The sequence below is a fragment of the Poromitra crassiceps genome (assembly GCF_964638095.1).
Source record: "Poromitra crassiceps genome assembly, chromosome: 8".
Taxonomy (NCBI): domain Eukaryota; kingdom Metazoa; phylum Chordata; class Actinopteri; order Beryciformes; family Melamphaidae; genus Poromitra; species Poromitra crassiceps.
In genome coordinates this window covers 20,864,098-20,879,892 of record NC_139629.1, presented here as the reverse complement: position 1 = coordinate 20,879,892, position 15,795 = coordinate 20,864,098, and the positions used below count along the sequence as shown (strand labels likewise).

Genomic DNA, 15,795 nt, shown 5'->3' with positions numbered 1-15,795 from the left:
TTCAAGGAATTAAGAACATTTATAAGAATGGCTTTAAAAGAAAGAAACATTTTTTGACAAAATCTTTCCTTGATCCACTGGAAAAATCCATAACATAGAAAACTGTGATTTTGCTACATAAAATCAAACAGCTAACTTCACATGTAAGAAAGCAATTACCAAAGTGCAGAACTAGGGATGCATGATGATATCGGAACATCATCGGTATCGGCTGATAAATCAATATCGCATCGGTCCAGAACGAACATTTCTGCCGATATGACAGGCCGATACAATGACCATTTTTTAAATGTGCAAAAAGCCGGTTTAAGTAAGAAATTAAAGTAACAATCCACCCAAAAATGAAAATTCAGTCATTATCTACTCACCCCCCATGCCAATGGAAGGGTGGGTGAAGTTTTTTTTTAAAGAAAAACAATAGGAAGAGAGAGAGATGGGGGGGCATTAAAATGCTTCCATACTGTTCACCTGGTATAATCCAAGTCTCCACAAGCCCTGAGATGCCAAATTGACTTCCAAAGACGTAATTTACATTGTTTCTAGCGGAAATCTTCATTGTAGCCATAGGAAGGAGCAAGAAAATCAGGAGTAGCTACTGTAGCCTGCTACAGTGCAGATTTCAGCTAAAAACAGGGTGTGAATGATGTATTTTCAAGTCAACTTGGCATATCAGGGCTTGGAGACTTGGATTACACCATGTGAGTAGTATGGAAGCTTTCTTTTTATGTTTGAAAGTTGGACTCCATTTCAATTGTTTAAGAGAATTCTGCAACAGAGTTTTGCTGTGAAACTCCATGAATGTTTTGTAGACTAAAAGCAAGCTTCACCGCCCTTCCATCGGCATGTGGGTGAGTAGATGACTGAATTTTCATTTTTGGGTGAACTTTTCCTTTAACAACATTTAAAAATGGCTTAAAAAAATCCTTGAACCACTGGAAAAATCTATATTCATAACATAGAAAATGGTCATTTTGCAACATAAAATCAATCAAAACAGCCAACTCCACATGTAAGTAAACAATTACCAAAGTGCAGAACTAGGGATGCACGATATCAGTCAAGGCTTTAAAATTAAATATAGCATTAGCCCAAAATGAACATTTCTGCCGATATGAAAGGCTGATAAAATGACACTTTTGTTTTGTTTGAAAGAAAATGTTACATGAATAAAAAATACCTGTTTTGCATAACCAAAGTTAAAGTAGTTTTCTTATTTTGCCCAGTGAATGTGTACATTTTGAAAGCATTGTATTTATGTCTGTATCTGCCAGTGGGCCATCATGATAAGAGTAGGAATAATGTGTTCCACTACAGGAGAGACTTGATGGTCTCTGAAATCCGGGGGAGGGGAGGGGGGCGGGCGGTCGCATATATCGGTATCGGCCAAAAGAGTTTGCATATCGGATATATCGGCCAAAAAAAACAAAAAAAAAACAATATCGTGCATCCCTATGCAGAACCATTCTTCCACAACACAACAGGCATAACGAGGAACATCATAATACATGTTCCAATTCAGAATTTTATCCAATCATGATGTTCTCCTTGCTGGTTGCTTCATTTCTCCTGAAAAATATAAAACTTAGTTTGAGATAGAAGTTTTTTTGACCATTAAACGTAGAGACAGAAATCACCCAAAATGATTCGCTGACAATTACGTACCTAGACACGGAAACAAAGTGCAGCTTTCTTTTGACACGCTGCACCGTCTTTTTCTGCACAGGTGCTCCGCGGAGAGAAGCGCTTCCCTGCAGTGCAAGCAGCACGTTAACGCACAGCTTTCAGACTGTGGAGGCCCTTTTACCATCGGCCATTATGCAAATATCGGCCAGGAAGCGAACACTACTACACCAATACATTCCGTGTGACTATGCGAGTGTACCTTCGTGCTGTTTACAGCCATGTACCTCCTGCTGAACCTCATGCTCCTCTCCTCTGTGGTGAGAGCTATGCAAGGCCTGAGGGTGATGCCAGGGTCAATGGCACTGGACAGAGACCTGGGCAAGGGAGAGCAGGAGACCATCAGACCACTCCTCAGCAGTTACTTAACGCTCTAATCAGCAATTACAATTGACTAACTCAGGCCAACGAATTGAATCTGTAAAGTTATTAACTGGTAGATTTTACATCAACCAAGAGGAGTGTTATAATGTCTAATAAGTGGCCATATAATACTAATAATGAAGAGCCATTGCTGCTTGGAATCCACTCTTTATTACACAGTTGCACTGAAAAGATACAGCAAATTGTTTTTTTATTATCTGAAAGGGTATAGGGTGGGGGGGGGGGAAACTTTTTGCAAAATATTTACGAAAACTGGCAATGCACAGCATGTCCAGTAAGTCTTTCTTTTTTGATAAACAAAAATAAATAACTTTTTTTTTCACATAGGAAATCCGAGAAAACATTTATAGGTAAGAAATAAACACACTAAATGTCAAGCCTAGTAAGACAGAGGGGAGTAACTGTGTGGACTCTGGAACAACACGCTAGTCATTTGTGTGTGTGTGTGTGTGTAGGGGGGGCAATAATAAGTCCAAGATTGCTATAGTGGCTTTTGTAATAAAACAAAAAAGGCATTACAATTTCAGTAAATTAGTAAAGACCAAGCTTGTGAATGGAGGGCACTGTGTCTAAAGAAGAAGAGCTGATGGGGAAGATGTGAATACCTCCACTCATGTTAGTTGAGAAAGGATACCGGACGGCATCCTTTCCTGGTGCCCCAGTAGGCCTACCTATTTCCAAAATTACTTGGGGAAACAGTGCCAATTGGAAGTCAATAGTACAATCAGTTGTAAAAGATTAGCATAGATGTCTTCTCTTTAACCTACATGTATGGGCATGGTGAGAAAACGCCTATCTATGAGCACATTCACTCCGCTTCAGGTGCAACCCAAAAAAACAATGGATATTGATCAAAATTGACCTCTAGTGGAGAGGTAACAACATTGCACACAACATAGATAGCATGTAGAAATTAATCATTTGCATTTGACAGTTCAATATAATTTGAGCTGATGTACAGCGGATCACTTACAATGAGTGCAGCAGTAGAATATGACAACAGTCTAAATTGTTACATTACACGCGAGCAGTAGTAAAGAGTGCATGGGTCGGACCTACATTCAGGTGGGAGGGAGAGGATGATCTGTTGAATAAATGAATAGACCCTTTTCACGGGGGCCATTTTGTGTCAAAAAGGCAGAATAAACACAGGTGCAAGCAAAACACTAATGAGGGTTTCCAACTTCCAATCATGGAAGATGGAAACCCTCATTAGGGTTTTGCTTGCACCTGTGTTTACCCTGCCTTTTCGACACAAAATGGCCCCCGTGAGAAGGGTCTATTGTCAGGCAGTGACTCTCCTCTGACACTACATGTGGTTTTAATGTGAACAATGGAGAATACAGGACAGCGCTTAAACGGAGTACTTTTGGAACCCAGTCTGGAGTCAATAGACCCTTCTCACGGGGCCATTTTGTGTCGAAAAGGCAGGGTAAACACAGGTGCAAGCAAATCACTAATGAGGGTTTCCATCTTCCATGATTGGAAGTTGGAAACCCTCAAGTGTTTTGCTTGCACCTGTTTATTCTGCCTTTTCGACACAAAATGGCCCCCGTGAAAAGGGTCTATAAGGAGCTAGTCCTGAACAATAAATATTTTTTTTATATGCAAAGGTGAATTCAGTGTTGTTTTCTTTCCCCCCTCCCCCCTCCCCCCTCCCCCCTCCCTCTTGTAATGTGGATACCTCTCCAGTAGATGTCACCATGCTGAATACTCAATGGTCATTTTGAGTTGCACCTGCTGAACTTGAATGAATCAGAATGTATTTGGTTTATTGCGTCTCCCCACCTGTACTGAGATACCCCCAATGAGGGCTGCAATGGCAACACAAATTTTAGGTTCAACTCAACAATAAAGACCTTTTCCCTTCTGCACATAAGACCCCTTTGACATTTTCATTCAACCTATCCTGGGTACATTGTGTAAGGTATATAGATGACTGTATATAGATGACTTCAGCAGTGTATTTTGTAATTTTGAGAGGTTCAACTTCTTGGTCATTTCTCATTAACACGATTTAAATGTGTAAAAACATGTAGGATCATGTCAGTTTCGGCAAGAAAAGTATAGTGCATTTAGTTTGTGGTGCTACTCATGCAGTCTGCTTTGTACTGAAAAAGAGTTGTATTGCTTTTCAAAGGTTCAATGATATGGATGAATTTCACAACACACACAAAAAAAGCGTTTCTTTGTGGTGCCATTGTGTTACACAGCTGGAGAAATGTATAAACACATAAAAGAAAATGCTCTTTTTGTATTGTCTTAATCAACAAACATTCCCTTAGAGCCTATACATGATGAATGAGCTTGAACTTAGCCTAGAAGAGATTTATTAGGACACAATCAAGTAATTAACTCAAATAACTCAAATGGTTGATGATGCTATGTGACCGCACAAACCAAAGGAAAATGCCTATACTTACAACGTGGAAAACCCTTGCTTCTTCTCTGGATTTCTCCGTTTGTCTGACTCACAATCTGACTCGTCTACAAAATCTTCCTCTGCTTCTCCTAGCTCTACGTCTTTCAAGTCCCTTCTCTCCTTCCCCCCGCTCGTCTCCCTGCTCCAGATCTGGACACGGTTGGCCTGGACCTGGACGTGGTTGGTCCGATGTGGCTCCAGTTCGACGAGCACACTCTGGCCCTTGGGCATATGCACCATGCTCTCTGCCTGGCCTGCTGTAGGGTAGTGGGCCCTGTGGTCTCCGGGGGCGAGCTGTGTAAAGGGCACCCCTGGATGCTGCCTGGCAGCAGACAAAAGACTCGAGAAAGGGGAATGGGGCATGATGGTATTTACAGTCGTCTCTGCAGCGCTGGGGAAAGGTGCAACTTGTGATCTGCAGCTTCTCGCAGGGGACCAAACAGTGACCGGTGTCTGTGGTTTGGGGTTGATTATTCCCCCCACTTGATAGGGCGAAGTCGTTGTTGTTGTTGTTGTTGAGGCAGTCTCACTGATTTGGGATGAGGTGACCTGGAATGGGGTTCGACTGCGAGGCGCACTCCTCGTTTCAGTAGCGGGCAGTCCCAGACTCTGGCGCCACTTCGCCGAGTCGGAGCGAGACTGGACCACGCCGCCGGGACTGGCGAACGGCCGGGATCTCGCCGGGTCTGAGGTGAGGTCCTGGACATCGGCGCTCCCGGTACTAGGCCTCCTTTTCTGGGTTCTGGCAGCGGCCGCGCCCTCGTCTGCTGGCTCCAAAAGACCGGGGCTGTCGGGGAGGCCTGAGGAGAGGCATGGTTGTGCGTCGACAGTGGCAGTGGGGCTGGGTGTGTCGGCCTGGGACGTTTGATATGGCTCTGGATCCAGAGACACTTTGCTTTCAGGACCACTTATCAGAAGCGATTGGCCAGGGAGGAGAGGAATACATTTTGTTGGAATTTCAGCCAGCTGACGTTCCACTTTCATATCTTTAACGTGTGTTGTTGTCTGGGTGCAAGCCTCAGCACTACCGTTCCTCCATACATCTCCATCTTGAGTTTTCTCTGCGGTGGAAACCTTGGCTTTTTCGGCCAGGAACTTTCTGATCTCTTGCTCGATGCTATCGTCGCTGTCTACTGAACTGCTCTCCTCCTTGATCTGAACAGCCTGAGTGTTGTGAAGCAACGGGGTGTCTTCTTGGCCCCCGGTCGCCTTCGATGTGTCTGTGTCGCCCGCATGCATAGTATGCTCCTTTCTCTTCGTTTGTTTGTTCTGCGCGATGTTCTTCGCACTCAGTTTGGACTTCTTCTCCGTCACGCCGTCCTTAGCCTTGTGAGCTTTTTTCAAACCGCCACGCTTGGGAATGGCATCGGGTTTGAGCTTTTTCACCTGCAAAGCGTTCCCCAACAGTGGACCGGCATCCGTGAGGCACTTCCTTGATTTCAGCTTGAGGTCTCGCGTCTTCTTCTTTAACTTCTTCTTTGTCTTGAGCAGGTCTTTTATTGCCGTGTCCAGGTCCTCGTCGCTGTCCAGAGAGCTGCTCTTATCTCCGCTTTGCTCCGTCTTTTCTAATCCAGTTATTTGAGTTTGGCTTCTCGGAGAAAATGCCAACGGGCTTGATTCTCTCGCATGCGACGGCGAAGATGGTATATCTTTTCTGGCATCTACCACCACCGACCCTTTGGAAACATTGCCAGCTTCCTCTTTAAGTATCCTCTTCTGTGTCAGAGACAACCGTATAGCTTTCTTCTGGGTTGCGACTTGTTTTGTTTTCACCTCATCTTGCTCAGTCAGTCCACTCGGCTCTGTGGTGATAGTAGCAGAGCTGGGTGGCTGCTTGTGCATTTGGGCCTTTTGTTCGAGGAACTTCCTGATTTCTTGCTCAATTCCATCCTCGCTGTCAATGGAAGTGTCATCACTTGCATCATCTGGGCAGTTGGACAGGAGAGACACGGACGGGGCCGGGGTACAGCTGCTGCTGAGGCCGACGTCAGGGTCGAATGCCTCGGGCATAACGGCTTTGGAAATGTCCAATATTGCCTCAGCACACATCAGCTCTGCTGAGGCGTGTTGCTCCGTCAAAGTTTCTACTTTACACGAAAGTAGTGCATTTCCTTTACCTGTAGAGCTGCCGGGAAGTGTGTTCTTGGGTATGCAAATAGATGCAGGGGGAGGTAGGACAGACTTGACTTCATTTTCGCTTCTATTCTTTTTCTTCCTGGATTTGTGTTTGTTTGGGTTTTCTGTGCTCGTCCCCTCGACGGGGTGCGTCGACGACTTATTGATGGGTTGTGGCTTGTGTAAGAGCGGTTTCAGGACAGTCTTCTCTTTGAGTTGCTCAAGCTGGTAAGAGCGAATAGCTTCCTCAATTCCGTCGTCGCTGGTGGAGTCGGACTCCTCTTTGATTACGTGTGGCTGGAGGACGGACCTTCGGTTTTGCTTCTCCTTTTTCTCTAACTGGTATCTCTGGATGGCCTCCTCGATGCCGTCGTCACTACTGGAGTCAGGGGAGTCTTCCTCCACCTTGACTGTGACGGGGAACTGTGTCCGCATTTGTTTGTGAAAGAGGCTGTTTGCCTTAGAGGTTTGTTTTGTCTGCTCGTTGGACAACGTTCGACTTTTGGCGGTGGTACTTTTATTTGTATCCATTCTCTTAACAGGATTCTCTTTGAAGGGGGCCTTGTTTTTGATCAACTTTTTCATGGGTATAATAGTGGGTGCTGTGGGGGTCTCAATTTTGACACATTTCGGAAACTGATTACTGGCAATCAAAACCTTACTGCTGTCGGAATGTTGTTTGGGAATCTCGGAAACGGGCGGGTTTTTCCTCGGGATTTTGGACGACGGGAGAAAATCGGTGGATGGCTCTGCCTTGCGTTTGTGGTCATCCTTTTCCTTCAGATATTCCAGTATGGCCTCCTCAATCCCCCTGTCCACAGAGTCATCACTGTCAGAGCCACGGCTCTCGTAGTGGACCGGGGAGGAATCCTCTGCATGTCGGTTTTCAGGGGGACCTTTGGACTTGGGCCCCACAAAAGGACCCACCGCGACCTTGCAGACCTGGGGGTGAACTTCCTGTCCTGATGGCACATTTCCCTCCATCTCGTCGCTCATGTTGAGTGAGGACTGGGAGCTCCTCAGGCTCTCTATGATCATCTGGACCTTCTCTGGGATAGGTGTGCCTCTGGCGGACAAATCAGTGTCAGAGTCATTGAAGCACAGTGGAAGGCTATAGCCTCGGGCTGGGCCACAGGTTCTCCATTCTGTGTGAGTCGCTGCGACAGGAGGTACATTCATCAAGTACATTCTAGTGAACTGGGTTGTGGTTCTGGACCATTGGAGCGCAGCCGCCTCCGATCACAGTCACATCTTTCAATCTGAAAGAGAGAAGAAGGGGGGGGGGGGGGGGGGGGTTTCAGAATCACTAAATTAGTTAAATTCTCAGTGATAGATTAGCCAAGCAACAATGACAATTTAATAATACAACAATTCTAGACTGGAGTTCATTATTTATATGATATGGGATAATGTAACTCACTATTCTATGAGTGAACTTTCTGGACATTAGTAACACACTTCTCATAGGGCTCTTTTTGCTGCAACAGGTGCGACTGAAATTTGTGTTTGTGGTCATTACAAAACAATATTTAAAAAAATCAAGTTTAAAATCTCAGTTCTTTAGTTAATGAATTGTACCCTTGTAGGTGTATATTATTTCATTTCAGATGTGTTGCATTGTGACGCACGTGTAACGTTTTGAATTGTTTTTGCTAGCTGCTAGCTCAGCTTTTTTATAACTACTATCAATGATTTTTGGAATGGAAATGTAACATAATCAATAATGACACTTCATTCATTTAATCTCAACACTTTTGAGCCATAGAATTCTGCACAAAGTGTGCTGCAAACTTTGTGCAAACTGCATTAAGGATTATGTGCAATCCCAGCATTGCCTTTAACTGATGCATGGGTAAATATGGAAAGTGATGATTGGGACTCAGAGCGAGATGACATGCTGATAGGTTTCACAATGACAGGGTATGAAGGCCCCCCAAAAATAACATTTCACTTTGGCCCCCAAACGTCAACCTCTACCTCTACCACAACAACTCTTTTTTGTTGATCATAAGACATTCACAAGCCATAAATGACATGTAATGTAGAATACATTATTCTCAGGCCCACCCACAGAAACGGCTGGGCCCCTGAAAATGTCCAGTAAATGAGGCCCTCCCCAAAATCTGCTTCACTCATATCAACGGATGCACGTTGATTAGTTGAATTTTAAATGAATAAATTGCATGATTATGTCTAACAACTTATAAAGCAAGCTAAACTGACAACATTACCGCTTTGCGTGCTAAAGTAGGCTACTTTGTGGGCCAATTTGACTAGGTAGGTATAACTAGGGATGCACCGATATTAACATTTTGGCCGATGCCGATAACTGATATTAACATTGCCGTTATGGCCGATAACCGATATTTACCGATGTCGATATGATCTGTATAAAAACACATTTCTATGATAATAAAATTTTGTACATACTGAAAAACACATGTAAAAACTGAATTTGAAAAAGTAATGCATTTCTTCATTTCAAAAACATTTGTAAAAGCCCATAAATCATAGTTTTACTGCATTATTTCATCTCAATGTGAGGAATTTGGCTGATACCGATAACCGATATTAACATTGCAACATCGGACCGATACCGATATGTTAAAAAATGACTAACATCGGCCGATACCGATATGATTGCCGATATATCGTGCATCCCTAGGTATAACCGCCATTTATTTGATGCGCAGCCCTTTTAGATACACACACATGTGGACAGCATTACCATTATGAGGGGAGGTCTGGTGATTGGTAGTTTTTACATCAGGACCACGGGAATATTATGTCGCCTGGAACAATGTCAGTGATTTGTTCTGGCTATTAGTACCACAGTAAAAAAAAGATCCAACTGAAGCTACGTATTGTATTTTGAAATTACTCCCAGCATGTCAGAGTTCTGGGGTAATTAATCCCATCCAGAATGAATCCCGTCCGGATCAACATCTAGTGTTTGCCTTCACATGTTTAAACTTTCATGTTTTATTTTGAAGGCTGAGCAGCCAAAGCGAAAGGCTCCTAGCTATTCATTCACAAACACAGAGGATGATGACTGCATGAAAGATTAGCATAGCAGAATGAGTCATCAGCAGTAGGGGGGGTAGTAGGCCATATTTTAAAAATATCATATTTTTGTATAATTTTTCATATTTTTTTAGGCAGGATCCCGAATCGACCCACAATCTTATCACAATTCTTTATCATGTTGGTTACAACTATTTTGCAAGTTACAGAAAGTACAACTAGGGCTGGGTGATGTGGACCCAAAAAAAGCATATCTCTATTTTTAGGCTGAATGGGGCGATACATATCTCGCTATATTTTCTACAAAGTGGCGTAAATGTTCACTTCAAAGCCACATGTGAGATGTCACAAGCACGTTCCTTAAAACGAGACTGATCAAAACAAAATGCAAACACAGGATTTTCTTCCCTGACTATTGGTGCAAAAATATTTACACAATGAGATTTTTGAGTAATAATCATCAGTAATGTATGTGTGGATATACTGACCGATACAGAATTTAATTTCATTTATTCTGTATCACTGACTAAGTGGGTAAAGACAAATAATAGAACAGCTAAAACAGTTGAGAAAAAGACACTTGATTGTAATGCAGCCTTCAAGACAACACTTATGTCATAATTTTTCCTGATATCCAAAATCTAAGAGGATATCTAGTCTCATCATGATATTGATATACACTATATTGCTCAGTCCTAATCAGCAGGCATCAGAACTACGACACTACTGGACATATGGCTCAGTCATAATAATCACTAGAAATATTGCGTGCTCATTTCTAGTAGGGCACCTGTAGAGCAGTTAAGCAACTGAGAAACGGTGTGCCATGCCACGCCGAGCGGAACACCCGGCTGCCTTATTATAGTAGTGATATAATTGCATTTTGGCTGGCCCTGAACTCTGTCCTGTACCTACGGAGAAATATCGCCAGTTACGGTTACCAGTCTCGCTTTGCCGGATTGTTCTCCCGCTGAACTTGTCCCACAATGACAAGTTAAGAGGTAGGTAGCAAGTTTACTAGTAGAAAATGGTTAGTCGCACATAGGGATGCACCGAATCCACTTTTTTCACTTCCGATCCGATTCCGATACCTGAATTTGGATATCTGCTGATACCGATATTATGCCGATACCAATATTTTTCTTGAATATACAGTATAGGCAAAGATTTGGCCAATTAAAGATTTTTTTTTAAATATACCTTGCAAAAAGCAGACAAAATTAAGAAAATATACAAGGCAAAGAAGGATACTATTATACATGGGCAAATTACGGCCAGCGGCCCCCTGTGCGGCCCGCGCTGGAATTGCACTTTTTTTTTTTTTTTTTTTTCCCGATCCGATCCGATCCGTGAATTAATGCCAATATCGGCACCCGATACCGATATTTTGATCGGCCCCATCCGTAGTCGCACACTTCATCGATTTCCCATTACTCCGGCCGAACGTGACATTGACAACAAGCTTTAGAACGAAGGTGAAAAAACAACACAGCTGATCCACATGTGGCTATTTGTTTATATCATTAGCTGCTTCTTACAAAAATCTCCACGTAGCACAGCTACCAGATTGGTTACACAGGGTCTGAAATTGCTTAGGTTAACTTAAAATTTTAACGTTATAGCGCCGCCATTAGGCCAACTGTCTCCATATTTCAGTATACCTAGAGTGGGACTACATTGAAGATGTCTGCATTTAAATGTCCTTGATATTTGTTGAAAGTAAAATGTTTCCTGCACCTCTTGACAAGCATAGATACAGTAGCTGCCTTGACAAAACACCCAGCCGCAAGATGCAAAGCATCCGAAAATCCAAAACGGGACATAGGCTACTGTTATGAAGAATATTAGTACATGTAGTTTGGGTGCTCAGCCACTTGGCGGCACTGCTGCGGATTTGGCCAAGCAGAGTCCTACCAGAGCAATCTAGTAAGAGAGTGGCGTCAGCGGAAATGCGTGACTCATTAGCCAATGAACAGCCAGGAAGGGGTCTTGCGCTACTTTTGAATGCTAAAATAACGCTGATAATGTACAATTCCAGAGAAATGTGAGTTATACTTTCACAGTTTACTTACAGCATACATTTTCATTACTTTGTTATTTTCTGTTTCTTATATTATGTCTACTGTTACAATGTATATGAGAAGTAGTGAAATGTGACATTATTGCTGTGAGCGGCACCTGGCAGTCCTTTTATGATATGTATGCTTGCTTCTGACAGTTTCTTACCATTGTTGGTAATTCATGTGTATAATTTGCTAAGATGCATACAGTTTGCTGAAGGATTATTTATGTTCCTATCAAACTCCTATGTTATATTAGCCCACTGCAAGTAGTCTACTCTAATGTCAACCATTAGTTAATTTAGCTGTGTGTTGTACAGTAGCCAAGCTACCTGTAGGCTTAAAGCCTTTGGATATATTTTGTAGCTATTGAATGATATTGCAGTATTATGATGAGTATTATAATATATTAATGGCTACTTTGTATTCAGTCTATTTGTATCTTTCAGAACCACCCCCACCCCCACATACACACACACACACACACAGCAATATACTGCAATAAAGCACAGTAAATTGATCAACTGTGTCAAGAATTGCTATATCCATCAAGTCTTGGGGGAACTTTAAGTGCATTCTGACAGATGCACTCTTTGTGATTATAAATAAGAGAAGCCAGCCTGTCATTCTTAAGCCACAGTATCGCCCAACATGCTCACAAGCATGCAAATGTGTTTTACACACATGCAAAGGTGTTCACAACTACAACATCTATCACAGGTTGCACCTGACAAATGACAATGTAAGTACAACAAAGTACAATATAGCCTATCCTTTTCTCAAAAGATGTTCCCTCCCCTAAAAATTAGGCATTACCGGTACTTATTTCAGCACGGCTGTGCAAATAACTTTGATGAATCTTTATCAGCCTAAAGTTCGGTCTTATTAATAAGCTTTGAACAGCAAAGCAATATAATCACTTTGGTAGAGGAAGTACAGGTAAATGGAGCTCAAGACATTGACATGACTATTATACTGTAAATAAAAAGGCCAGGTCTCACCGTAATTAGTGACTAGTCTTATCTATAAATCTAAGGTAGAAGCATCAACTAAGTGATCAAACAATTACTCTAAAAATATATTCAAATACCCATTTACTGGATAAGGGTAACTTGTTAATATAAATTGGATATTTGAATAAGAATAAGTTTAATTATAATAATCACATTTATGCTAATTACGATTTGCTTTCATCAAACAATGTAACAGCCTATATTATTTTGTGGATTGAAAAACAATCCTAATCTAGGGTTCCCAAACTTTCACATGTCAAGGATCCCCCAAACAGATCACATTAGATGGATGGACCCCCAAACAGATCACATTAGATGGATGGACCCCCATTTTATAAGGGTGAGAATGAAACCTACTTGTGTTATTGTGCCAACAGAAACAAACAATTGATTTTCCTTCACGGAACCCACTGCATGGCCCCTGTCCCCTGACCCCACGTTGGGAACCAGTGCCACTGAATGAACTGAACTCAAATTTGGAGGAGTGGCAGCCAGCCATAGCACTTTACTTGAACCCAGGGGGTGACGTAGAGTGTATCAAATGTTCAAGGTTCGATCCACCGCAACAGACATCAGCCCATCAACAACCGTGCTTTCTGCCGAAGTGCCACTGACTGGGCACGACACGGAAACTACTTGTCAATTGATTTGCAACTCGCTCTGGGTGAGAGCCTCAGCTAAAATACCCACATGTAAAGCTTCCCTGCTAGCTCGGTACGTAGGTAAAGCAGCCTGGAGGGGAGTGGGCAAACCAACAGACACAGATGCCACTTCGCCACTTATTTACCCTTTTAAATCAGCGATTGTAGCTTGCATTGACATAAACAGCTCTACAACAAGTTATTAGATGCAATGAACGAAACTAAATGTCCATGCGTTGAAAATACAAAAAGCCGTAGAAAAATGATTGTATATATTTTTAACATACATAGTCTAGGGTTGTGCCAACTTTATTTTTTGACATGTGTGCAAAAGTTTAATCTGATTTAAGCATTCGTGGGTAGCAAAGTATGCATTACATAACCGACCGTGATACTGCGTGTATTTCCCGTCCCCAGCGCTCTCCCGGCTGTCCCCGTACCCCTCTAGCGGCAGCAGCTGCACCGGTGACCGGCGTGCAGCGCTAGGAGACTCCGCAGAGCAACCATGTTTCTTAGTACCCGGCCGTGGTTGTCAAAACCCACAATACTCGGTCGATATCGCCGCTAAACGCTTCTAATATTCACGGATTCTTGCCTCTAACACGATCACGTTCATTTCACGTAAGAACTATGTCATATTATGTGAAACATTGTTGGGTTAACCGTGCCTGGACGGTGACTTGAAAGAACACAGGCGGGCCTCCCGGCTGCTGCAGCCCGGCATTTTCTCCGGCGAAGAAAGCCTTTGTATCGAGCCGCCGCGGTCGCTCCTTCCCTCGGTTTAGTTTTCAGAAACAACACAGTGTACAAGTTTAACTCACCTGGGTATGCCATGTCTATGACACGAGGCGGTTTGCTACAGCGTCGGTGAAAGATAATAGCCGATTTTCATGGAGACATGTCGGTGTCCCACACTAGAACACGCCACCCGAAGCTCTCGTCTCGGCGTCGAGTCCCCTTCTGACTGCCGGGGCGAGCTTCCTGAAACCCTGGGTCCAACCAACCAGGCGTAGACCTTTTCAAAACATGGCACCAGCAGGCTTCTTCCCATTCTCTCGCTCTCTACAATAACCGGCCTGCCCTATATGATCACAATGTATTATACCCAATCAAAACGGAATCAATTAATAATCCTTGCGTTTTTGTGTAAGCAAGCGAATACGTTTTGTGTGTAAACACTAGTTAACGAGCCAGCCAAGTGTAGGCTACCCCTAACCTCGCATCACCAGGCTCTCACAGGCTAACCCTATTGGGGGGAAGTAGCCTACGTCTATTATATTCCTATAATATTCCTTTATGGACTTGTGTGTGGGTACTGCAGTAGCTTTATGAGCTTTCCTAACCTATCTTAAATTTAAATTTTATGTATATAATGTATGTATATATATAATATATATATATATATATATATATATATATATATACATATATATATATATATATATATATATATATATATATATATATATATATATATATATATATATATATAATAAGCATTTTGAGTAACCTTTTCATTGGTGTAAGTGTATTTACTTGTATATTAACCTATGGGCACAATAATGTGATACTTGATGAAAATTAATCCTATTCTGTGATCTTCAGATCTGCATGGGTCTTGGGCATCCATCTTTTTATGTGCAGAATAGTGTATCCACTTTTTTAGGCTGACATTTATCTGAATGACTTCATAATAGTAGGGAGAGGGAGAAAAGCTTCAATCAATATACCTTTCTGAAGAACTGTGTTTATTGGTGGTTAATATGCCTTATTACTGTGATCACCAGCTGGGGGTCATATTTCCAAGCACTGTAGGACAGTGATTCCCAGTCCAGGGTACCCCTAGGGGTACTTGAGCAGCTGCAGGTTTAATGTAAAATCATTCACAAGTGAAAAGAAGCACACAAATTAGCACAAATACTCCTTGGGGATTGTACTTTTGATCAAACCTATTGGCCAAGCAAAAACCAAGGTTTTTTCCAATATGGCAGCCATTTCCACCCCGGAAATAGTATTTTGGGGGCAACGTTGTGTAGAATTGTCCAATATTAATGATCTTGCTATCAAACTATACATTTATGACCACAGAGAAGCCAGATTTATTCCACGTAAATAAAACAATGGCTGCCATAAAAAAAAACACTGAGCCACAAAGCCATCACTTGGTGTCGAAAGGTATTACAATTGGCAATTATGCAACATATTGAATATATGGGGGGGGGAACCAAGAAAGTCATTTTCTTGATGAACTACCAGCATCAAATTAAAAGATAATGAGGTGTAAACAATAAATGAATCAGATTGTTCATTGGCTGAACATACCCCAAACCCAGGCAGTAGTGTAAGGATGTCACTTAACCCTTGATACTTTATGGCTGTCCATCAGGAGGAGGCGAGGCTTCATTAGTGACGTGATGCGGATGTCCTTATAGAGACTTCCGTAGTGGCGTCAGGCC

At 42.4% G+C, this 15,795-nt stretch overlaps 1 protein-coding gene across 1 annotated transcript; it reads right to left on the bottom strand.

Annotated features, from left to right (window-relative positions):
* Positions 1-1,446: 1,446 nt before the first annotated feature.
* ppp1r26 (protein phosphatase 1, regulatory subunit 26) lies at positions 1,447-14,286 on the bottom strand. The gene is made up of 5 exons (XM_083641623.1): positions 14,161-14,286; positions 4,488-7,860; positions 1,883-1,997; positions 1,663-1,748; positions 1,447-1,566 (listed from the first exon to the last, which is right to left on the bottom strand). Exons 2-5 carry the CDS (start codon positions 7,787-7,789, stop codon positions 1,524-1,526), a joined length of 3,546 nt encoding a protein of 1,181 aa, XP_083497749.1. The 5' UTR covers positions 7,790-7,860; positions 14,161-14,286; the 3' UTR covers positions 1,447-1,523.
* Between the last annotated feature and the right edge of the window lie 1,509 nt (positions 14,287-15,795).

Bases quoted from the DNA above. Each gene is read 5' to 3' on its own strand.
- ppp1r26 (XM_083641623.1), bottom strand. From the start codon at position 7,789: ATGTACTTGATGAATGTACCTCCTGTCGCAGCGACTCACACAGAATGG. The intron at 1,749-1,882 runs GTACACTCGCAT...CTTGCACTGCAG, and splicing joins TGGCTGTAAACAGCACGAAG to GGAAGCGCTTCTCTCCGCGG. The intron at 1,567-1,662 runs GTACGTAATTGT...TATATTTTTCAG, and splicing joins CACTTTGTTTCCGTGTCTAG to GAGAAATGAAGCAACCAGCA.